General features: G+C 44.1%; 3 protein-coding genes across 3 annotated transcripts in view; all 3 read left to right on the plus strand.

The window, feature by feature from the left end:
• LOC140588915 (tripartite motif-containing protein 16-like) overlaps nt 1-15,279 on the plus strand; it is a 39,235-nt gene extending 23,956 nt beyond the window's left edge. Inside the window, exons 5-6 of the mRNA XM_072711572.1 lie at nt 7,015-7,074; nt 14,628-15,279. Coding sequence (XP_072567673.1) covers nt 7,015-7,074; nt 14,628-15,163 — 596 coding nt within the window. The 3' untranslated portion in view covers nt 15,164-15,279. The remainder of the gene's footprint in view (nt 1-7,014; nt 7,075-14,627) is intronic.
• Nucleotides 1-24,586, plus strand: part of LOC111847224 (tripartite motif-containing protein 16-like) — a 370,043-nt gene that overhangs the window by 115,767 nt on the left and 229,690 nt on the right. The window lies entirely within an intron of this gene.
• LOC140588961 (E3 ubiquitin/ISG15 ligase TRIM25-like) lies at nt 70-6,330 on the plus strand. Its single transcript, XM_072711608.1, has 3 exons — nt 70-660; nt 5,442-5,537; nt 6,076-6,330. The coding sequence occupies exons 1-3, from the start codon at nt 70-72 to the stop codon at nt 6,328-6,330; spliced, it is 942 nt and encodes a 313-aa protein (XP_072567709.1).

Below are 24,586 nucleotides of genomic sequence, written 5' to 3' on the forward strand. Positions count from 1 at the left end.
CTACAGCCTGAGAAGCAGGAAGTGAGAGAAAACAAAACTGAAACCTACTGTATCAGTGTTCATGGTAAAATGGCAGAAGCCAGTGTCGCAGTGGATCAGAACCATTTCAGCTGTCCAATATGTCTGGATCTACTGAAGGATCCAGTGACTATCAACTGTGGACACAGTTACTGTATGAGCTGCATTAAGAGCTGCTGGGATCAGGAGGATCATCTTGGAGTTTACAGCTGCCCCCAGTGCAGACAGACCTTCATACCCAGACCTGTTCTGGGCAGAAACACCATGCTGGATGAAGTGGTGGAGAAACTGAAGAATACTGGACTACAAGCAGCTACTCCTGCTGACCATTATGCTGGACCTGGAGATGTGGAGTGTGATTCCTGTACTGGGAGAAAACACAAAGCTGTCAAGTCCTGCCTAGTGTGTCTGGCCTCTTACTGTGAAACTCACCTCCAGCCTCACTATGAGTCTCCAGCTTTTAAGAAGCACAAGCTGACTGATGCCACTGGACGTCTGCAGGACAAGGTCTGTTCCCAGCATGACAAACCCCTGGAGGTCTACTGCCGTACCGACCAGCAGTGTATCTGTTATCCCTGTATGATGGATGAACACAGAGGCCATGATACAGTCTCAGCTGCTGCACAAAGGGAGGAGATACAGGTCAGGCCAGAAGTTTTCTTATATAAATATAAAGTTAATTTTAAATAAATGGATTTTGTCTTAATACATGTTAGTGTAATTGCTACAAAACACTCAGAACAAGTCTGGTTTGGTAAAATGAAAGAAAAATTTACTGAAAGTGCAAGTTTTAATTGAATTCCTACTGAAACTTCTTCAAACATCAAATCATGTGGCTGCAGCTGAATATATACAGCAAGCAAACAAGGTGAAGAGGTTCACTTACTGTTTGGCTGAGCATTTCAATGGCTGAGATGTAGGGTTGCCAACTTTCTCAACCCCAAATGAGGGACACTTTCTTGCAGGTGCGCGCAGAGCAGCTGACCAACAATAGTGGAAAAAGGTTTCATACTATAAATCTACACATTTCACAGTGTAAAAGGACAAGCCACTAGTGGCCAGTGCACACACGCACACCAACAACCGTGTCTCATAGCAACATTTGCATGAGTTTTGCCATGCTTACAGTGGTCTATTATTGGCCGACTAGGCTGTGATTAGAATACGGGACTGGAGCTGCCCCTGAAGGGACAAATCAAAATCACCCATATTTCAGGATGTCCCGGACAATTCGGGATGGTTGGCAACCCTACTAAGATGTGTGAGCTAAGAGGGTTTAAATATGGTGATCACACATAGTGGCTAACAATTAACCCGGCTATAACTGGGCCCCGTTGTTAAGGCTGTGGGGCAGGCGAGCAGGAAAGCAGGCAAGCGGAGCCGTGACGTCGGACAAACAGGGTTTAATCGGACTTTGGAAGGCAGACACTCACGAAACGCATAACAATACAATGACGGATCTGGGGAAGACTGACTCAGACGAGGACTAAATACAAAAGACAAGCTAGACATAACAGGACTCAGGTGATCACAATCAGGGCTGAACACGAGGTAACGAGGTGGGCGTGGCACACATCGGGATCGAACAGAGCGGATCGTGACACCCGTTTCAGAAAGCAGGATGTCTTGCTTAGCCAGACAACTTGTCGGATGTAAGGTAGTCTGGGCTAAATATAAGTGGATGAAGAAAAAGGCCATTTAAACTGGGACACATTAAATCCAACAAGTTATCTGGCTAAGCAAGAAATTTTGCTTTTTGAAACAGGTTACTGGTTTTGCTAAATGGCTGTCCGACTTGCTGCACTGGAAAGTGTTTAACTCGTCTGTGACCTCATTCCCAGCTCAGAGTTCCGGCCTCCGAGGTAAATGGAGCTCAGCATAAGAATAGCGGCTCCATCATCTCAGAAACAGCCACCGTCCTGGGATTTTAATTTCACACACTCCAGTGTGTAGAGTTTACTGAGAATGGTGCAGTAAACATGAAACAGCCAGAGTGTGATAGTTCTGAGGCAGCCTGTGGCTGAGTGGGCTAAGCCTCTCTGCCTATGATCAGAAGATTGCCAGTTCAAGCCTGGCCTTGGCACATCTGGGGGTCCCTGAGCAAGGCCCTTAACCCCCAGCTCCCTGGGTGCTGCTATGGGTGGCTGCCCTTTGCAGTCAGCTTACTCTCACCTACAGAGAGCAAGGGGGGGTGTTAAGAGAATTTCCCTGCAGGGATCAGTGAAGGTATCAATTATTGTTATTATTGAAACACCTTGTTAATTAGAGAGGTCCGATGAGAATGACCAGCCCTGTTTAAGCTGACAGGAAACCCACAAACACAAAACTATGAGCTCAGTACAACAGTGGTGAGTCACAGGCTCTGTTCACACCTGGTATTAACAAGCGTCTCCACACGCATCTCGACTGACCGTTTGTAATTGGATCTCACTTTCCGCAGTAATTAAAATAAGCACGTAAATAACTTCCGTATGTAGAATCTTCCGAACATTAAAAGAAGGACAAGAAGGAATCAAAAGCTATTAGCACATTTTACGGTAACAAAAATGCCTAAGATGTTTGTACGGAACGCCATGATACTCAAATAAAATAAATAAGTATATCAAAAAATAAATAAAGGAATAAATTATATTTAAAGATAAATAAAATAATAAATAAATATTTCAATAATGTGTCCTTTTATTTTTAAATAATTCCATAAAAGATATTATATTTCATAATAATGCTTGTCTTCTTTGTATAATTTTTAAATTGTATTTCATAATAATGCTGCGATTTTTATTAGACAGTCATTATTATAAAATATTATTTAATGTAATGTAAATGTGATTACTTAATTATATTTCTTGTGAAACTATATCAACACAGTTGTTTTGCAGGATTGACACTCCAGCCTCTTGAAAAAACTCACACTGCTCCATTCAGACTGGTGTGGTGCTGAGGCGTCACCCACTGCACGGCTGCACTCAGGATCTCCTCCCTGAGGTGGTTGGTCGTGTGGTGGGTGTGGTAAGGCACTGTAATCAGCGTGTGCTCCTTACCTTACCTACCTTACCTTACCTTACCTACCTCAACATAGTACAAATGTACGTGTTAAAAAGGTCTTTTCTAAGATATACCTAGATTAATACATTTACATTCAAGATTAAAGGGCTCAGCCTGTAATGCATTGTGTTGGTTGCCATAGGATAATATTTTGGCTTTTAATCATAAACAGTGAAGCTCAAAATTTGTGTAAATGTTAACAAAGACATTTAATGTTGACATTGTTTTGCCTGATGTGCTGAATTATATGTCTGACTTGGAACAAGTGAAGTAAAAGGAGCAAAGTAGTCAGGGGTTTTTTATCAACAACTTCTCCCACTTTAGAGAATCCCGCTAACATAGAACGGAGGTCGCCGGAGTGCAGAGAAACTGTATTGCAAGTTCATATAAGTGTGGATACACAGCCTTCTGCATATCCCAGAACTGCAAAGGGTCTTCAGAACGCAGTATATTAGGGTCACTGAGGTACTGCTGAACCTCCACAGTAGCATCTGCTGTAGGACTCTTGACCCGTTTGCTCTGCCCCACATCACTGTCCAGAAGATCCTACAGACCTGGAACTAAAATGATAAAGCATGAATCATTATATACACTATGCATTTTGTACTGTGCAATAATAATTATTTATCCCAATTCCGTTTAACTGAACATTATCATTAAAATGTGAAAGGTTGGAACAGTACCAGTGTGTATTGCAGTACCAGATGAGGTTCCTGCAGGCTCTGGTTCTGGTGCCTGGATGCATGTTGGTGTGGATGGGTTCTGCTGGGCCTCCTGTAATCTTTTGCTGGATGCACACTCTGCTGTAAGGCGTTTCACAGCAGCCTGAGCATTAGATTGGTTAGAGAACCCGGCAGTTTTATATCTTGGATCCAGCAGTGTGGCCAGTGTCATTATGCTCATGGTCTCATAGACTGACAACCTCTCAGTGAGCAACTTCAAAAGGTTCTTGCACAACTTTTTACCGTGGATCCTGATACTCTCTTCTCTTCAGAAAGTGCAACAGTTGCCTCATTGAAATGTTATAAAACACCCAGACACTCATAAATTACGTGATATTCCTCTAAGGTCAGGGTTGTGAGCTCTGTCTTCAGAGTGACCAATGCAGCACCAACTGGCTCTCCTTGATCATGTGATCATTGCCGCATTGAATAGGTGCTTTTCCAGCTGGTTTCCACTTCTTGAATCATTCTGAGAGTGGGTCTGCCCATCTGCTGTCGTTCCTTGGATCTGATATCGTCAGGTCCTTGTGTCTGATCAATGTCCTTCTTCACAACCAAATTCAGTGCATGTTCAATGCAGGTTGTGTGTCTGACACAGGCAATCACATTTTGTGCAGCATCAGTCTCTAGCATCAGACTTTATTTTGTGTTTTTGCGCCTCATTTTCAATTTCCAAAGCAGTCAGATGGTTGAGGTCAGAACGAAGCTTCGGATGACCATGGTCACGTGTTTAGGGTGGAATGGAGGAAACCTCAAAGCTGTGCTTCAGAATGTAGTGAATAGTTTTTTTGTCACATATCTCAGAGCTTCGGTGTCAAGCTTAACATCACTAGCTGCCCCATTCCCTCTGTTAGTCTGCGTGTCGTTTTCTTAGCTACATTTTCCCTGTTGAGTTCTGACCCCTTGTTGTTCCTTTATTTTGTGTCGTTCCAGTTTTCTTCAGTTTCCTTAAATCCCTTTGTCTTGGAGCTTTTAAGTGGATCGTCACCTTGTTTCCCTGCCTGCACCAGGCCGCGCCCCAACATGCACATTAAATATATGATCTGAAGCATCTTTAATAAATCACATTTATTCAGAGTTTTTAGTGTCACAGGAGAAAAGATGCATTATTGTTGTTCACAGTGCAGTTTACTGCACAGTGGCCCATTATCAACTGACATGTGATCTGACATAAATCAAATAGGACGTCAGTTGAGTAGCCGGTCCTGCAATGCAGCCCAGGACACATTCGCCTTCACATTGCTGTAAGAATGTGGCCATATGCGGCCCAGACCACCTCCCAATGTGGTTTCAGTGATCAGATCTCAATGCATCTTCAATGTGTCCTGGGTGCCTTCACACCTGTAATTAGCGCTGCCCACTTGTGATTGGATCACCCAGGACGCATGTTAATACCAGATGGATACAGGACCAAAGGGTCTATGTCCAGTTTATCCTACCTACAGTCAATAAATCATTTAATAATATCCATCTATCTATCCATCCATCCATCAATTTCCTAACCAGTAATCCAGGTCAGGGTCACAGAGAGCGCCTGGATCCTTTCCCAGGCAGCATAGGGCCCAAGGCTGGGGTCCATCCTGGACAGGATGATTAATGAATATGATCTCAGCTAATGAAACAAACTTTTGTCATCATCTTGTTTCCTATCTGTAGAAACAAATGGGTGAAACTCAGAGGGAATTTCAGCAGAGAATTCAGATGAGAGAGAAGGAGCTGCAGGAGCTGAGAGAGGCTGTGGGCTCAATCACAGTGAGTATGAACCTGGAGAGAAGATAACAGCTGGCTTGTAATCATATTGAATCTTCTTTCAGATTCAACAGATTGCAGATCTACAGACTTGTGGGTATTAATCAAGTTAGTGCTGCTGTGGGTTATTCTGGTCAGTGATTTAATGAGACAAAGTTGCTAGATAACAGAGTTTAACCAAGTGTTGCAGCAGTAACAGCTTATTTATTTAGAAAAATACCATAAAAGGCCCATTTGAGAAAAATGCAACTTTGCATAATCCAGTGTAATAGAAATATAAACCAAAAAGTCACCTATTAAACTAAGACCTAATGGTGACAAGCAACCTGCCCCATACAGCCACCAGTCTCTGCCAAATCCCTGCAGCTGACAGTGTATGAGCTTAATGAGTGATCATTTCCAATCAGTGCTGGCTGGGTTTCAGTACCTGAGGCATCCAGCATCGTGACGCTCCAAACCCCAGCCCTGTGCTGTTTTTATACCTCCTGTCAAAAGGGGCCAATTGTAATTTACTGTCCTCTGCTCCCTGTGTCACCAACAGAGCTCAGCACAGTCAGCAGTGGAGGACAGCGAGAGGATCTTCACTGAGATGATCCGCTCCATTGTGAGAAGACGCTCTGAGGTGACAAAGCTGATCATAGATCAGAAGAAGGCTGTAGTGAGTCAGACTGAAGGACACATGGAGAGACTGAAGCAGGATATTGATGAACTGAAGAGGAGACACTCTGAGCTGGAGCAGCTTTCACACACAGAGGATCACATCCATTTCCTCCAGGTAACAGAACAGCTACTTTGACAATAAGAAAACCAGAGTATTCAAATGGATGCATGTTCTCATTTGTATTTCAACTAGTCTGTCATTTGTCAGATGTTATCTTGTTAATTAGATTGCCATAGACATTTGTTTTGATGAAGCTGTTTAATCACACTGTGTGTCTATAGAGCTGCCAGGGTCTTCCTGTCACCCCTGAAGCTGGATTTGGACCCAGAATCTCCGTCAGTCCACGCTGCTCTTTTGAGAATATGAGGAAGGTGGTTTTTGAGCTGAAGGATCAACTGGAGAATGTTTGCGAAAAGAAAATGGCAGAAATCCATCATACAGGTTGATAAATAAAAACATTTTTCTGTCTGATCTTGTTAATATGCACCATGCAGAGAGAATATGCAGTACAGTCAGTCTCACGTTGGTGTGACGAAGTCAGTTTCTGTTTCCAATAAGACTAAATCTTTATGAAAACTAATGAGCTCTAAATTCTACAGGCTACAAAACCCAGATCACGATTCATGTTTCTTCTACATTACAGAATCCAAATATCTGTATTATGTGTAACTTATCATGATTTGCAGTTTGTTAAAATGCCTGTTATTGTCCCTCATAATGATAATAATCTACTGCTGTTGTCTCCACAGTGAGTGAAATCCATCTCCCACAAGTAAATTCCTTTTACTCACATCCCTGTTTCTCTCTGTCTCCTTCTAGTTACCAAAGACACCGTCCTACCAGAATTAGTGCCCACGACCAGAGCAGAATTCGTACAATGTGAGTCTGTTCACACACCCGCTTCACTCTCCCTGTATGAGGTGGAGTGTGTTTTATTGTGTTTCATTTTCTTCTGCTAGGGGAGCTTCTCTTTCTCTCTCCCGCTGCCTCCTGGTCTTTCACATTTACATGAGCTGTTTATGTCAGTAACCTTTGAATCCGATTGCAAAGCAAGGCAAGTTCATTCAGGGTGCTTTTCCACTGCACCAGGTACGGTACATTTGGTACTTTCCCTTTTCCATTGACTTCGGGTCGAGTACCAGTCCAAAAGTTCCAGTACCCAAAGTACCCTTTCTTTCTTGGTACCTCGGAACTTTGGGGTGGGAATTGCAAACGCATTCATCGTTGATTTTAATGAATTTGAAAAAGCCTAAAAGCCCAAATAACAAATAAATTGTTAACTGAAAAGAAGTGACATTGTAGAGGCAGCGTACATGACTAAACTCCTGCTTATTTAATTTATTGAAAAGCTGCAGCAAACAGTAACGTTTTAAGCCCTGATTGTAATGAGCTGACAGTGTTAGCAGACCTCAGGTCTTCAGGAAGCTTGTTCCACAGACAGGGAGCATAGAGACTAAAAGCTGCTTCACCTGCTTGGTCTTCATTCTGGGACACTGAGTAAACCTTTCCCAGATGCCCTTAGGGGTCTGGATGCTTCACAATGTTCAAGGAAATTAGTGCCATTTAGTGCCTTGTAGACAAGTAATAATATTTTAAATTCAAATCCTGTGATGCACAGGAAGCCAGTGCAGTGATGTAAGGACCTGTGTAATATGCTCTACTTCCTTGGTGTTAGTGAGGACTCTGGTGGCAGCATTCTGGATGAGCTGCAGCTGTCTGACTGATTTATTACCAAGACCTGTGAAGACACCATTACAATAGTCTAGCCTTCTGAAAATAAACACATGAACAAGCTTTTCTGTATTTTGAAATCCTTTAATTCTTGCTCTATTTTTAAGGTGGTGGGAGGCAGATTTTGTAATTGTCTTTATGTGACTGTTGATATTTAGGTCTCAGTCCAGAATTACACCAAGATTTCTGGCTTGATTAGTAGATTTCAGTGTCATGGTTTTATGGTGAGCAATAGCTTTCAGTCTTTCTGACTGAACCAATACAGGGATTTGGGTGCTGGGAACACAGGAGGATGGGCCAGACCCAGGGAAAAGAACATGGACGCGTCAAAGGAAAGAAATTAACAAAACATAACACCTCTTCCCTACCCTGTTAAGATTATAACTAAAACCAAAGATATAACAGAAAAACCCAGACTACACTAGGCTTACCCACCCGAACATAAATGCAGAAGGTGGCACTCGCCCTCTAACCCAGTGTGTTTATACAGAGAGAGGACCTACAGTACGTGTTAATGTATGTGCGCACACTTCTTACCTGTTCAGTTTCACAAGGGGAGGGGGGATTGCAGAAGACAGGAGTCACTATTTGAAAGTGATGAGGATGCAACAAACTGGTTTATTTCTTTGAGATACAGTATACTGGGATTTCACATATTGGGCTAGTTTCAGCTTCCACTGGGCAGATTATAAGCAGACCTTGGGCTGGACCTGGGAACACTGTACTGATGCCTCATTTCCACCAACACGGAGCCAGTACTGGGCTGGTTTTCACTTGCTGCCTTTTGAGAACCTGCCTGCGTTTCCACCGGTTTAAAAATTAATGTAGGTGAAAGTAAGAGTAAAGATTAATATGTATTCCGTTATGTTAGACTTACAGGCGTTTCTCTACTTACGAACTTTCAGACATACAAATACAAAAAGAGGATTATAAGTTCACATTGTGTTCATTGGGCTTCCGTTTCCTGTCCGCAACATTTTTTTTTCTGTGCCACCTACTCCTTCGATACAGTATGACTTCTGGCCCCTACTCGCGCAGCAGCGTAACATGTGTACTCCTAGCATCCTAGTTCTTTGTACTTGCGTATACCCTTAAAATTATGCTGAATAACGACTTACAGACATTTCAAGTTACGAACGGCCGTTCGGAATGTATCTTGTTCAGAAGTAGAGGAGCATCTGTATTTGTATCTGTTCCGGATTATAGCCATGTTTATAATGCTTTATGAATGCTTTATGACACACTCTTCTATAAAGCACTATAGATACCTTCATAATGCAATGCAAAGCATCCTTAATGCTTATATCGACCATTATAATGCATTATGAAGGTATCTATAGTGCATTAAAGATAAGAGCTTCATAAATCATTCATTATGCATAATAAGCATGCCTATATTGTGTTATGCCTTTTGATAAATATTTATATACATGTTTATAATGCATTACAATGGATTATTATTTGTTATGATTTTTTTTAATTACTAAAAACATGGCCTTAAGTGTTCCAGAGATTTTATCTCTGTTCCATAATCTGAGTAAATGGAAGCATGTAGATGTTGAATGAAGAGCCTCAAGAACTCACCCTTGAGGAACTCCACATGTGATTTCTGTACATTGAGATTCATAATTACCCTTTTGACAGAAAGTAGTGCCTGACTTGTAAAAATAATTCAAACCAATTAAATAAGGTGGCTCCTCCACCTCCTTTCCTAAGTGTTCTAGTCTCACTGATAAAGGGCAAGTTGGAGTAGCTGGTTTGATAAGGGCTGCTGCATAGTTGTCATTTGACCCCATTTCAGTTTAAAACATAAAAATCAAGGTTTTTCATTATAATAAAATCAATCATTACAGCCAAAGATCTGACATTCAGTAAAGCTAAGTTTAATGTATTAAACACATTGTCTGACCCAGTCTGTAGGTGACGCACAGCTGCAGTCAGATTAGATAGAGTAGCTGTGGGCTTTGATGCACTTTGTTCCCCCTGAAGTTACTCAGAAGAGGAATGACTGACACTGGGGCTGCTCCTCACTGCCTAGTGTGGGCTGTAGCTACAGCACTGGATCCAAACCAAGTAAGCGGGGGGGTCCAGTCTGTCCTAGACGTCAGCATGCACTGTAATGCTGAAAGCAGGGAGGCTGCCCTCGCTTTGTTTGGGTAGCAGGAACTTTTGGTACCACACAGTAACAGCTTGTGAAGGCCTTTTATCTGCATCCTTATATTCTGTGAGATTTCTCTCAGCAGTGAGGTTGTGGGGGGTGGGGGGGGGCTTCCTTCCTTCACATTTGTTCTTTTTGTGCATGCGCTGAGTGTACTTTTTTTCAGATTCATTAATATTGTCCTAAGACAGCACCCATAGTCTTCCCCAAACTCGTTGTGACACTGAACATCTCCTAAGTCTGCGCTTTAGGGCCACGACTTCACACGACACAACTACAATTGCGTGCGTAATTTACATCTATCTGGAGGATTAAAGGTCATGTCCACCAGGGGGCAGTGCGAGGTTCCTTTGTTTCCTGTCGCACTTGTTTGTATGAGGTTGTGGCATTAAATGTTGTACAAGGAGGAGGGAGTCAAGATGGCGCTCTGAAGAACACGCTTTGATGACAGCTGCAAACCGACTTTTGTTTACCGTGTAGCGTGAACTATATGCAGTTTTACTACTGTCCGGTTTTATTTAATCATCTGACTCATACATGAGTGGAAAATTAAAATGCAAATGGTGCTATTTCATTTTAATTTTCAGTTTTGCAGGTTTTTTGCGCACAGACTTTGGAAACTAAATGGCAAAGTGGAGATTGTACTTTCTTTTTTATCATTTTTCATTTTATTTTTTGCAGAAAATACCTCCCATAGTTTTGACATACAATGTTCAATAAAGTTGGGGGAGAAATGTTGTACAATCACTGCCTACACAGTGAGCTGCTAATTTTGTGGTACTGCTGCAGCATCTTCTATACAGACACTCCTCACTTAACGGCTGAGTTCCATTCCTATGACTAGGTCATTAAGCTAATCCACAGTCTTTTTTCATAATTGCTGGAGACTTCAATCAGGCAAATCTGAAGCCAGTTTCCCCCAAATTCATCCAATATATGAACTTCCCAGCTAGAGAGAGAATCTGTCTGGACAATGTTTGTACAACGTTTGTGACCTACAAGGCCCTTCCCCCCCTCACCTCGGCTACTCAGACCATGTCACTGTGTTCATGGTTCCTGCATATAAATCCCTGCTGAAGCTCAACAAACCAGTCAGTAAGAGTGTGGCCAGCTGGTGCCGTCTCAGCTCTCCAAGACTGCTTTGAATCTACTGACTGGGACATTTTTGAGGAGGCTGCTATAAATGGTGATGCCATTAACCTGGAGGAGTATATACACTCTGTGATCGATGACCACGAGAGCCGACCAAAAGCCCTGGATGATGAGGGAAGTGCTCACACAGCTAAGAATCAGAAATGCAGCTTTAAGACCTAAAGACAATGCTGCCCTCAGGACGCCCAGAGGCAACCTGTCCCGAGCTATGAGGATAGCCAATCAGGCACATGCACAGAGGATCAATGAACACTTTAATTGCACCAAAGACACACGCCGCATATGGCAGGGCATTCAGCCAATCACGATCTACAAGCCCAACCCACACATCAGTGGTAGTGATGTCTCCCTTCCAGAAGAGCTAAACAACTTTTTTGCAGACTCTGATGTACAGAATAAGGAGCCGACGACAAGTTACTCTGTCTGTCCACAGCTGATGTGAGGAGTACTCTATCCAGAGTCAACCCACACAAAGCTGCAGGACCTGACAACATACCTGGCCATGTGCTGAGAGAATGCACTGACCACCTGGCTGGTGTCCTCACAGACATTTTCAACACCTCTTTAAGCCAGTCGTCTGTCCCAGCATGCTTCACATCAACCATCATCATCCCAGTGCTGAAGAAGCCATCAGTGACAGGCCTGAATGACTACTGCTCCATAGCACTCATGTCAATCATCATGAAGCGCTTCGAACGGCTGGTCATGGCAGACATAAAGACCAATCTTCCTACCTCTCTAGACCCTCTCCAATCTGCATACTGGTCTAACAGGTCTACTGGGGACACCATAGCCTCTGCCCGTCACCTTTCCCTGACACATTTGAATAAGAGAATCACATATGTTAGAATGTCATTCATGGACTTCAATATGTCCCTCAGAGGCTGATTGTGGACCTGAGGGGGTTAAGCATGAACACCACTCTCTGCAACTGGATCTCGGATTTCAGGTGTTTCAGGGCATGTCCAACTGGGAGGAGGTCCCGGGGCAGACCCAGAGATTATATATTATATATACCTGGAGAGATTATATATAATATATACCCTGAGAGATTATATATAATATATACTACATTATAGATTATATGTTATGTATATTAGATTAGGTAAGTGGCACAAAATGGATGGATGGATGGATGGAACTGTATTGAAAAATAACGCTACTTATGAAAGGAGGAAAGTAAGAATTTCAAGTTAAAATTCCATTGTACTTTGTACATATGACACTGCTTTCTTATAAACTTATACTGCCATTAAATTTTGAAGCCGCTGTTCACAGAAGGACAAAATAGTGTTTGGAATATTTTCTTTCTTGCCTCTGAAAATATACAGTTCTTCTGGCCGCTCATTCTTAAAAAATAAGATGCTACTTTAATACTATCTGTACCGTATGTAAAGACAATGTCCCGTGACAAAACGTGATCATACTGCCACCCCAATTTCTGGTGGTACTGAATCTTGCACATGCATCGCGTTAACCTCATGTAGCTGCACAGACGAAGCATGGTAGTTTGCAAACCCTACAGGCAATTTACAAGGTGATAAAACTGCTACATACATATAAATGCGTATGCATGTGTGTGCAGCCTCGTTCCGAATTGAAAATCTCACGCCAGCCAGTTGATCAAAGTTGGCAGCCTTGTGAACTGGCGCTTTGAATTTGTAAAACGTACACAAGCATGCTTGTGTATGTGTGCGCCTGTTTGTCTTTACGCATGTGTCAGGTTGGGTCTTAGACTCCACCTGGAATAACATCTCAGGCTCTATTCCCCCCCGCCACACTCCCTGCCGGTGGATGGGGCCTCCGGCTGCCGATGCGTTGGTGGATCTCGATGTCCGGGGTTGGATGCTCTGGTGTGTGCTGGCTCACTCTCGGCGGTTGCCTGACGGGGCCTGGCCCTCCCGGCTCTGTCGGGCCCTTGCTGGGGGGTGGAGGGGCCCTTGGATCTCTGGTCCCGGGCTCCGTTCTGCCCTGGTGTGGCCGGCTGTCGGCGGAGCCTGCGGGCTCGCCCCCAAGGCCCCTTGGGGCTCCTGCGATGTGGCTGCCAGATGACCCCCCGCCGGAACTATCCTCTGCCCTTTTCTGGGTGTCTGGGGCCCGGGTCTCCTCCATGTCAGCTTCATGTCCTGGGGGGGCGGGGCTGTGGCTCCCCACACACACTACTAGACATTTACATGGAGAAACCTTATGAGCACTAGCGCACTGACACACACAGGTGTGCACACAGGTGTGCGGACAGGTGCACATGGACGCGCGCTGTCTTGATCGGCTGTTGCTTCTGGGCATGTGTTGTAATGCTGGGTGTGTCTGCTGTTCAATAACATTTAACGTTTGATTTTCGATGTGATTCGTTCAGATGTTGGTTGTTGTTTTCTCTCTTCAGCAGACATTGAAGCAGATTCAGTTTTTTCTTTTTTTTGTTTTTCTCTCTCTCTCGGTCTCTCTCTCTCTATCCCCCTTCTTCTCCTCCTCCCCCCCCCCCCCCCTCGCTCCCTCTCCTTTTCTTGAGGAAATATGAGGAAGTAAATAAAAACAAATAAATAAATAGATAGATAAATAAATAAATGTTTAAATAGAAATAAAGCAGTCCTCCGCAGAGGGGGGGTGGTGGAGGGGAAAAAAAAGAATTTGTAAAACGTAGAGAAATATACACAGACCTCACTGCTGTGGTACGTGTGCAGGGAATATCAGAATAATAATTTACTAATAATAATACTTAAATATGGCAAGAGCAAAGTACACAGCTTGACCGGAGAACTATGAATGTTTCCGTGTACGCATGCGCGGTGCAGATACGCGAGTGTTGCGCTTTGCGGAGAACCAGCCTAGATGCGTCCGCGTCCACGTTGGGAGCATCGCGTCGGCTCGCTGCTGGAGAGAGGTGTGTGTCCAAAGTGGTTTGAAAGAAGTTCATATTGTGACGTAAAGACAAGCTCACTTTTAGTGGTAATCTGTGTCGTATAATTTTATGGTTAACATGTTTGATAAATGCTGTTTGTAATTTTATCTACCAGTAATTAAGCCTATTAGTTTAACACGCGCATCATTTTGGCGCGTCTTCCCGCCGGCGTCGCGCGGGCGTCCGACATTTCCTGAAGTATTTCACATACTTGAATTCCTGCTTCGTTTTTATATTTTGTGTATCGTACAGAATAATAGAGCGCAGGCTAAAGTGCAGTTCGGTCCCCAGCGAGTCTCTCAGCGCGGCGTGTCTCACAGCGCAGGGGGCAGCCGGAGCGCCGCAGACTCGGGCGGCTACATGAGTATATTGGGAATAAAATGTGTGTATTGGAGCGAGTTCTGTGTTAGTGAGTGTGTGAGGTGTGACAGTGATAATGATGGAGATGCTGGGCTTCGTGATGGGATTAATCGCTCTTCCTCTTGCCTACAGACTCCTGCCAGCTGATGCTGGACCCCAACACAGCAAACAGAAACCTGTCTCTGTCAGAGGGGAACAGGAAGGTGACACGGGGGGCAGAGCAGCGATATCCTGATCATCCAGAGAGATTTGACGACTGGTTCCAAGTTCTGTGCAGAGAGAGTCTGACTGGTCGCTGTTACTGGGAGGCTGAGTGGAGTGGAGATGGAGCCCTGATAGCAGTGACTTATAAAGGAATCAGGAGGAAAGGAGGGAGAGCTGACTGTGGGCTTGGAGCCAATGACAAGTCATGGATGCTGTGCTGCTCTCCTGACAGTTACTCTGTCTGGCACAATAATAAACAGACTGACATACCCATTGAGCCCTCAGGCTCCCGCAGAGTAGGAGTGTATCTGGACTGGGCGGCTGGTACTCTGTCCTTCTACAGAGTCTCCTCTGATGGACTGACCCTCCTGTACAGCTTCACCTCCTCATTCACTGAACCCCTCTATCCAGGGTTTGGGGTTTATAATATAAACTCCTCTGTGTCCCTGTGCATGCTGGGATAGCTCACTGTGTGCTGGAGGAATCATTTTTACCTTATCAGAGTGTCACATGTCTCTGCTTCTCCATGGCAAAAAGGTAAAATCTCTGCTTTTTAACCAGTATAACCCTTTTTACTCTGTCTGAAGTGTGACGTATGTTAGACAAAATGTAATGTTTGTTCAGCTTGCCAAACCCATGCAGAATATGACTGTTTTTCTCTGACTTATGTTCTATGTTGACTGTGAATGCACAAAAATCATAGTCATCATGCCAAAACAAAATCATAGTACATACAGCTGTACCAATAAAGTGAATTCTGATTATGAATAAAATAAAATGTAATGAAATGTAATCCTGATGAATTGGGGGGGGGGGGGGGGAGCTTTTCCCCTCCCCTCTATATGTACATTTTATATATTTCTGTCTGTATATTGTATTTGCTACCTGTACACTGACAATAAAGGCTTCCTATTCTATCCTATTATACTACGGGACCGTTGAATGCTTGAATCTGATTGGCTGACGAACGTTCTGAGGTGTGCAATTATTTTCAGGGAAACGCACGGCGAACGTAGTTCCAGGCAGCTCTCTTGACCGTATTACAGTTCCATATCACTTCGCATAGTTAACTTTAATAACGGAAATTAGCATACAGTACCTATACAGCACACAGGACTAACAAAAACAACATGACAGACGATTTTCCGAAAGTAAATTTTAATATTTACGGTGAATATGAAACTTTCAACAACTGGGCTGCAGCAGTATTAGACAGTCCAGATGAAAAACAACATAAACGGAAGCGGACATCAAAGGCAGCCAGCAACAACAAAAGACATAAAACGATCAGCGAAGAACAGCTAGACATACTCGAGGGAGAAAAACACGAAGAAAACACCAAAAAAACAACAGCTAATGACGTTTTGGAACTAGCAAAAGAGTCGTTGGATGAGATGCGGAAGAAATAATCCTACTCACAATAGCGATTTAAGTAGAAAAACCGGACGAATCCCTTGAAATATATCATCTGATCGATGTCTTGAGGTGTGGCAACCGTAGTATAAGCGGAATAATTGACTCCGGACCGTTGAATTATGTAAGGAATAATTGACGACGGGCCGTTGAATTATTAGAAAATTAATGCACACCCGAGGTGGTAATGCGGCCACGACGCGAAGCGGAGTGGCCGTTACACCTCGGTAGAGCTTAGATCGGGCCCAAAAAATTAAACCCGACCCTACCCGAGCCCGTGCACCTTGTGTCCGAGCCCGACCCGGTCCGACACATTAACTGTAATTATGAGCCCGAGCCCGATTTAAACCCGACTATTTTTTAATACGTGAGCCGTTGTAACAGACGTTCTCAACTACAATTCTAAGTTGTTTGAACTACAGAAATTAGTTTAGATTTATCTTAATAAAAAATGCAACAAGGACGAAGCATGTAAACTGCATTGTTTGTTTATTCAGAATGGATTTTTGAGACACGTTTAGAAGAAAAGCACGTTAACGTTTTCACTTATCCAGTTCGCTTGCTGCTGGAACCAGTTTGTGTGCTCGGCATCGAACTTTAAGTAAAGGGTTAAGAAAAAGGTTAAATCCTTCCGTAAGCAGCCAACGAGGTATGTGTTAATTAAGTTTTAGTTAAGTTTGTTGTATTTAGCCATGTAAATGTAAATGCTAACTGAGGTTCGTGTTAACTGTATATGAATTCTCTAAGCTGTCTTTATTGTTATTTATGTTTATATTTCATTTGAATTTCAATGTTTGTTAGCTAATATTGTAAGTAAATGTGCTTGATTTTGTGTTTCCGTATCTGTATTTAGTTCTCACGTCTGCCATGATGGTGATAATAACGAAGCCACTGTCTTTCGAATAAATCGTCGGCTCAGTTAAATGCAAAGGACTCTTGTGCTCGTGTCTTACGGGAGGGAGCTACATTTATAATTATGGCATAGCTCTCCACCCAATTAGGCTAATTAAGTAATGATTTAAAAAAAAAAAAAACCACACACAAATGCTTGATCATGGCCCCGCCCAGCCCGGCCCGGCCCGACCCGGCCCGAAGATAGTGGCAGGAAATATCGGCCCGACCCGGCCCACGGGTCGGGTCGGGTCGGGTCTGGGCTCGGGCTCGGGCAGAGAATCTAAACTCTACACCTCGGGTGTGCATTATTTTTCTAATAATTCAACGGTCCGGAGTCAATTATTCCGCTTATACTACGGTTGCCACACCTCAAGACATCGATCAGATGATATATTTCAAGGGATTCGTCCTGAGGTAAAGATAAGTAATATAATCAAATTAATCATATGTTAACTAAGTAAAGATAAATAATATAAAATCTTAATAAATCATGTTAGTACTACATCAAAATTTTTGTGATGTTGGAAAACAAACACCTGATCATCAATGATGCAGTGTAGGTGATTACCAGTTACCAGAAATAAGATAAGAGTTTAGGAATGACACTGTCAGCCACAATGTGTCCCACAATACACTCACACTGTCATTGCCGCAGTACAGATATACCCCTGAACACAGTGGAAAGGTGGATTCTTACTCTGATGTCCCTCTCCTTCCTCTGGTGATGAGCTCCACATTCTGTGCTGCTGCCTCTTCTGGTGGCTTGTTTGTTTCTCTTCCCCCCTGTCTAATTTAGATGTGATGCACCTGTTCCCCTGGGGGTGGGTGTATAAGGTGGGTTCCCGGCTAAGGGGAGAGGAATCGATCCTGTGGCAGCCACCACGCCGGCTTCGGCTCTGCATCAGTGTTTCATTGTCCTTTTCTGTTATGTTCTCTCCTGTTTGTGCTCTTTGTTAATATATGACCCCTGACAATCGAGCCATCCTGGGTCTGAGTCCGTTTATACTGCGCCTGACAGCAGCCGGAACGTAACACTTACAGAGACTAAAATGCATGAGCATGAGGGTTTACAGCCTATATGCACAAGCATTTCTCTCACATCTGTGATATACTTACAGACAGTGACACACATGCAAACAGGGATATTTATCCCTCTGGTGACATAAGGGGGGGGGGGGGGGGGGGGAGGTGCAGAAGGAAGCAAGTTTCCATTTGTTATTTACAACTGATGCACTACATGTATGTTTGTATCTGCTGCTTTCAAAAGAATTTCCCCCTGAGATCAATAAATTTTATCCAATCCTTAATCAATGCAATTCTTAAACAGAACATTGACTGAATATTGTCATGAATAAGAACCATATTGGTCAATTGCAAAAAATTCACATTCAGAAGTGTGATCCACTTACGACTGACACACAGTAGAAACAGGATCCCATCCAACAAGGGACCCACTATAGGTTCACACAGAAATAAAGGAGAAAAACACCAGCTGCCTTTTCCAAGCTGTTTACATTCCTGCAGTTCCTCATGGCGATTGCAACAGCCCATGTTACATGACCACTGTCATGTCCTACCCATCACATCTGCCTGACCCTCCTGTCTCCTCCCTAGCGAGACCCTGATGATTCATGCCTGTTGCTTGTTGCCCCTTGTTAGTCTTTGCATTTAAGTATCTATTTGTCAATGCAAGGGGAATAGGGAGCAGGAACTAGGGGACTAAGGAGTAGTGGACTATGGGATTAGGAGTAGTGGACTATGGGATTAGGAGTAGTGGACTATGGGATTAGGAACAAGGGGACTAAGGAGTAGTGGACTATGGGATTAGGAACAAGGGGACTAAGGAGTAGTGGACTATTGGATTAGGAACTAGGGGACTAAGAAACGAGGAGACTAGGGACTTGTGGATCATGGAAGTGGGGCAAAGAGGAAATTGGGCGCTAGGGACTATGAGACTAGGATATAGAGGGACCACAAGATTAGAGCACTTAAGACTAGAGGACTGTGGGACTGTGGTGCATCATCTCTGGAAGCCTGTTTACTCCTGCTGGGCAGCTTTCATGTGGCACCCCCTGCTGGACAGTGGAGTCATTACAGAGGCTGTGCATTCTGTTCAACCACCTTTCACTGTAAATCAGACATGGGTTCGCGATCATTTGTATCTGCTCTGAATCCCCATGGGCCTGAGTCATAACTACATCCACTTTAGGTAATTCAGGGACCTCATGCCAAGTTATGTGAGCTCCGTGTTTGATTCTTTGGGCTTCAGTACTGGAAGTAGTCCAGGGTAGGGGTGTTCGGTTCCGGTTTTTTTGGAGTCGACTCCGACTCCCGACTCCTAATTTTGGAGTCGGTGGAATCGACTCCTCGACTCCATTTACTTTGAATTAAAATAGGGTCAGGATTCAGAAGGTGCGTCTCAATATGCTTCCTCGTTTCCTCACTTCTCGCTCGTATGTCCTACGACCCTGAAACCGATCGAGCTCCGCTCTCATGTAGGACATCTAAATTCTTTAATTCCACCGGGAGGATGGCGAGGAACGAGGAGGCTTCCTGAGGAGTCAAGAGCGAGGATACAAATGTTTCCTATACTAAAATGTTTAATCAACTAAACCTTATAAATCCCCCTCCTTTTCACATCGCAGCTTCTTCAAATCATATTTAAGTGTGCAATATGTTAGTATTAATCATTAAACTTGTAAAAGCAGACTTGTTTTAGACAGTGTATTTATCTATTTATTTTGTATATTATTTTATATAATTTTAATGTAGTGAAGCTATGAACTTTAACTTAAGCATGTTTCGTTATAATGAAATGTTGCTGTGTTGAACTTGAAAAAAACACTCGACACTGGGAGTCGATTCCTGACCTGGAGTCGATTCCGACACTAGGGCTAGTGAGAGTCGAGGAATCGACTCTTTTGGAGTCGACTCCCCATCTCTAGTCCAGGGTAATTCTGGGAAAGTATGGAGCTGAAAACAAAACCAAACTACAGCGTAACATGCTGCCAAGGGCGATTCTTAGATTTGGGTATATTGTGTAGACATGCTTCTATTCTTTTTTGAAGGACAAACATTTATTGATTTATGTAATTATGTAGTTTTTTTAATATAAGGATTGTGCACTATTGTACACGAAGCGACGTGCCAAGCTTGCAGTTTTGCAGTGTTCATGTGCTCCCACCTTCTGGGTAAATGATGAACTGACTTTCAGATTAAGATTCAGAAAACTACACATTTACATTTAATCCCATTAGTACGGAAGAGGATTAGGGCCCCCATGAAAATATTATTTGAATTCTGACTTTAATGTCAGAATTCTGACTTTAATCTAATCCTCTTCTGTAGCTTTAATAGTACACAGTATACAGTAAAATAATTCGCCTTCAGTAAATAAAGCATTGCGTGAGTTAATGTCTGCTGACGATATTGTCACTAAGCCTGTCGATAAGGCGGGGGGGAAGGGGGGGCTCTGTAGTTGTTCAGGATAAGTCATCTTACCTTGATGAAACAGAAAGGCAGCTCATGGACGCTTCTGCATATAAGCACCTACCTTTGGATCCCACTTTTAAATTTAGTGAGGAGATAAGATCAGGACCTGATAAACTCATTGACGACATTGACTTGAACTCTTTATTCAGGAAGTACACACCCCCATACGAACAAACTGTTTAAGGTAAGAGGGAGAATCACATGTTTATTCACACTGGTTGTATATTTACTGTCATGCCCGTGTGGATTATTTTATGTCGGAAAGACTAAACCTCACATAATAACCAGGATATGTCAGCACAAATGTTCTTTTGGAAATAGGAATGAATCGTCTCCAGTGGCCCGACATTTTAATACAGCAGCTCATGACTGTAACTCCCTACGGTTTATTGGTATGGAGACAGTGAACCAGGCCCCTAGAGGGGCGATCGAGAAAAGCACCTTCTTAGAAGGGAAGCCTGGTGTATATTTGCTTTAAATACATTGGTACCAAATGGCATAAATGACGGCTTCTCTTTAACCTGTTTTTTATGATATTTTATTTGTTTTACCTATTACCATTGCTTTGTTATGCCTTTCACATCATCTACTGTTACACCATGTTTTTGGGGCGTGACCCCGTGATGCCATGGTGATGTTCATCACACCTGTTGTGTTACGATTGGTTGTTTCGCAGGGAAGTGTCTATTTAAATGGGAACTGTACCATGGTCAGTAGCACACTGAGGAAGGCAGCACGCTGACATGCGTCTGTGTTGTGTACAGACTTCCAATAAAACTGTGTTGAAGCAAAATGTGACCTCTCTTTGTTTACTTCCCTGAAGCTCTCCTTCAGCTCCCGCCACCAGAACTGCAGACTTAAGGCATGGCCTGGACCCACACCTGAACCTGACTCTGAGCCTGTCCATGTCATGGCTACAGCCTGTGACTCAGAAAGCACTGCCCTGTTCCTGCTCCAGGCTCCTAGCACAGCGAGAGCAGTTAGCTGTCTGTCCTCCTGCTGGCTCTCCCCAGCTAGACACCATCTGCCCACTGGCTCCTTGTAGCTAGCAATCAGCTCCCCCAAGGCTCCCCGCAGTTGGCTGCCCCTGGCACCATATGCACAGCATCTGGCCCGGGAAGCCTGTTATTACATCTGCACTTAAGGCACCCGGCCCAGAGAGGGCCGCTCAGCCTGCACCCTCAGCGTCCAACACAGGTGAGGCCTTGCTTGCCTCCAGGATTCTCATTGAATCTGGCACGGTTCCCTGATATCTAGCCGGCACCTGCCACACTGCTCCCTGATGTCCGGCCGGCACCCATCTCGCCTCCTGCCTGCTGGTACCTGCTTTGTATCCTGATGTCCCACCGGCGCCTGCCTACAAGCCGCTGCCAGCCCTGTGCCCAACTTCCAGGCTGCCACCAGCCCAGAGAGGATGGACCCAGAGGATGTCCTACTGGAGGACTTAGAGTGGGACCCTCTGGACTTGCCCTGGGTCCAGCTACGTGGGCCCCAGCCTCCATCCCAGACTCGGGCTGCTCTGGTCCCAGTGTCTGGGGTGGTCACTGGTATCAGTAGGGGTCCAAGAAAGGGGCAGGATGAATCTCTGTCTCCCAGAGAGGGGGTGCCAGTCTCTGCTCTTGCCTTGTAGGTCCCTTGCCATCCTCCTCTTCCCGTCCTGTGGTCACCTTGCTGCCCGATTGCTCTGCAGTTCCCTCAGCGCCCCCCAACTCTGCTGACCCCTCACGTCCTCTGGTCCTGCTGGCCCTCCCAGACCCTCTGGTCCTGTGATTCAGCGGAGTTCAGCCTCACCTGGAAAGGGGCCTAGGAGGGTCCCCAGCCCCGAGTCTTCGCCCAGCTTCCCTGCATTATGAAAACTCCCCGGATGCCCCATGTTATTCCTTTTTGTGCCTCAGTGTTTGTCTTGTCGCTCTGTCCCGCCTGTATCTCTCCTTGTCTTGTGCATCCTGTGCCCCTGTTTTTATACTTACTTCAGAGTTTCTGGTTCCTCTCCTCCATTGTCATCTGACTTTTTTTATTTTATTTCTTTCCTACCTTTGTGCCATTCTGTATTATTCTCTCTAATGATGTTTTATTGCATCACAACACATCCATCTAAAGCGCCTTGGGACGACTCTGCTGTGAAAGGCGCTATATAAAAATAAATTAACTGAATTGAATGTCCTGCCTCCTCCCTGGCTTGGCTCTAACAAGCCATGTTTGGTGCTTGTTGGTCTCACGTCTCGTTCCAGCTCTCATGTTAAACACTCCCAGCTGCCTCCAGTCTGTTCCCTCGTTAGTCCTGTATTTAAGTGCTTCCTGGTCCTGTGATCCCCAGTTGGATCATTGATGTTGTGCCTCACGTGTTGCCTGTTCTCTAGCCTCCCATCCTGATCCCAATAAGTCCCTATTAGTTGCCTGACACCTGCTCCACGAGTCTTTCATCCCGGTGACACGACACCGACCGCCAGTGACATCTCTGTGGACCCAGAAATATCAGCCTAGCTGCACTAGTGCCTAAGCAGCACCTTGACAGCGGTGTGTTTGCAATGTCATGTTTACCTCACTTGTTCACCACTTTCAGCAACAGTATCTGATGAATACTGGAAATGTAAATGTAATGATATGCAAGTGAGTGTGTCTGCTTTGAAGGAACAGAGATCACACCTGCTTAGGTAAAGGGTGGGGAAACAGGTAAATCCTGTAAGGCAACATGCTTAAAGTCAGCTTACATTCCAACACAGTTCTGGAATATGAAGTTCATAGTCAGTCATAATTTTGTAACATTAAAATGTAACTTTTAAATAGATCCTAACAGTATGTGTGATTGTGGGGGGGGGAGGTGTGGGGTCTCAGGGTGTAACCTCTGGCTCTGGGCTTGTTTCCTGTCCCTCCTGCTGTATGTGTGAAGTTTGCAGGTTCTTCCAATGTGGACTTTCTCCTCATACTTTGGAAAACATGAAACTGCGATCAGCCGATTAGGATTTCTAAGCTGCCCTTAGTGTGAGTCTGTATGTGTGAGTGTGTGCTCTGCTATAAACTAGTATCCTATCCATTGTGTCCCCCGCCCTGTGCCGCCTGGGACAGGCTCCAGGCTCCCCCCCCCTGTACAGGATAAGCAGTAATGGAGGACGGATCCACACTGTTCCAAAGAAAGGGCTCCAGCTCCCTTCAGGACTTCAGACCAGCTGCTCTCACTTCACGCCTCCAGGCTTGTGGGTCTGGTTCCCACTCCTGGTTCTGCATGTACAGCTTGCATGTTCTCCCCGTGTTCCTGTGGGTTTCCTCAGGTTTCCTCCTGCTGTCCAAGATCATGCAGTTTGGTGAGTTAGTGTCTCTTGATTGTCCTCAGCGTGTGAGTGAGTGTTTGCCCTGTGATGGACTGGCATCCCATCCAGGGTGTCTCTGCCTTGTGCTCTGTGCTTCCTGTGATGTGTGTGTCCCATAACCCTGTACTGGATAAGCGCTTATTGGAATTTGTTGGATACTATTTTAATATTTTATCTTTCTGTTCCTGCGGGTGGCTGAAGCTGAAACTTGTGGCTTAAATGTGCGACTTTAACTAAATAGTGTTCAGTGAATATCTCGAATATACTAGATTACAGAATGATTTTGGGTGGGAAAATTATCACTCTGAACCTGCTCAGCTGACTCTCCTTCCTAACACAAATACACTCCCAGGACAAACACACAGAAAGAAATTAAGAAATATGACATTTATGTGCTACGCCCTTTATTTTCATGAATATTATATATAGAATAATGTAAAAAAAACAAATATGTGGATTGACAGTACTTGTCAAAGCTTGTTCTGTCTAATCCTCACATAGTCTGTCTATAATTGCACATACCTGCATGTTTCACCTGAAACCACATGATCCCAAACATGTTTCTAAACAGACACAGAAATTCATTCTCAGTAGAACTGCTCTCTTATACCTTTCTACCTAATTTCTATCTACTGTACAAAATCAAAGAGTAGGATTATGGCTTGTTTGCGGAAAAACAATGTCAGTAACAGATATTCTCATAAAAGCTAAATAAATGTCTGTTGTGCGTATAGTTCATGTACTATTTTAGTTATAAACTCCAATTCCAGTGTTTGCTCA

This window comes from Paramormyrops kingsleyae, chromosome 4 (assembly GCF_048594095.1).
Source record: "Paramormyrops kingsleyae isolate MSU_618 chromosome 4, PKINGS_0.4, whole genome shotgun sequence".
Taxonomy (NCBI): domain Eukaryota; kingdom Metazoa; phylum Chordata; class Actinopteri; order Osteoglossiformes; family Mormyridae; genus Paramormyrops; species Paramormyrops kingsleyae.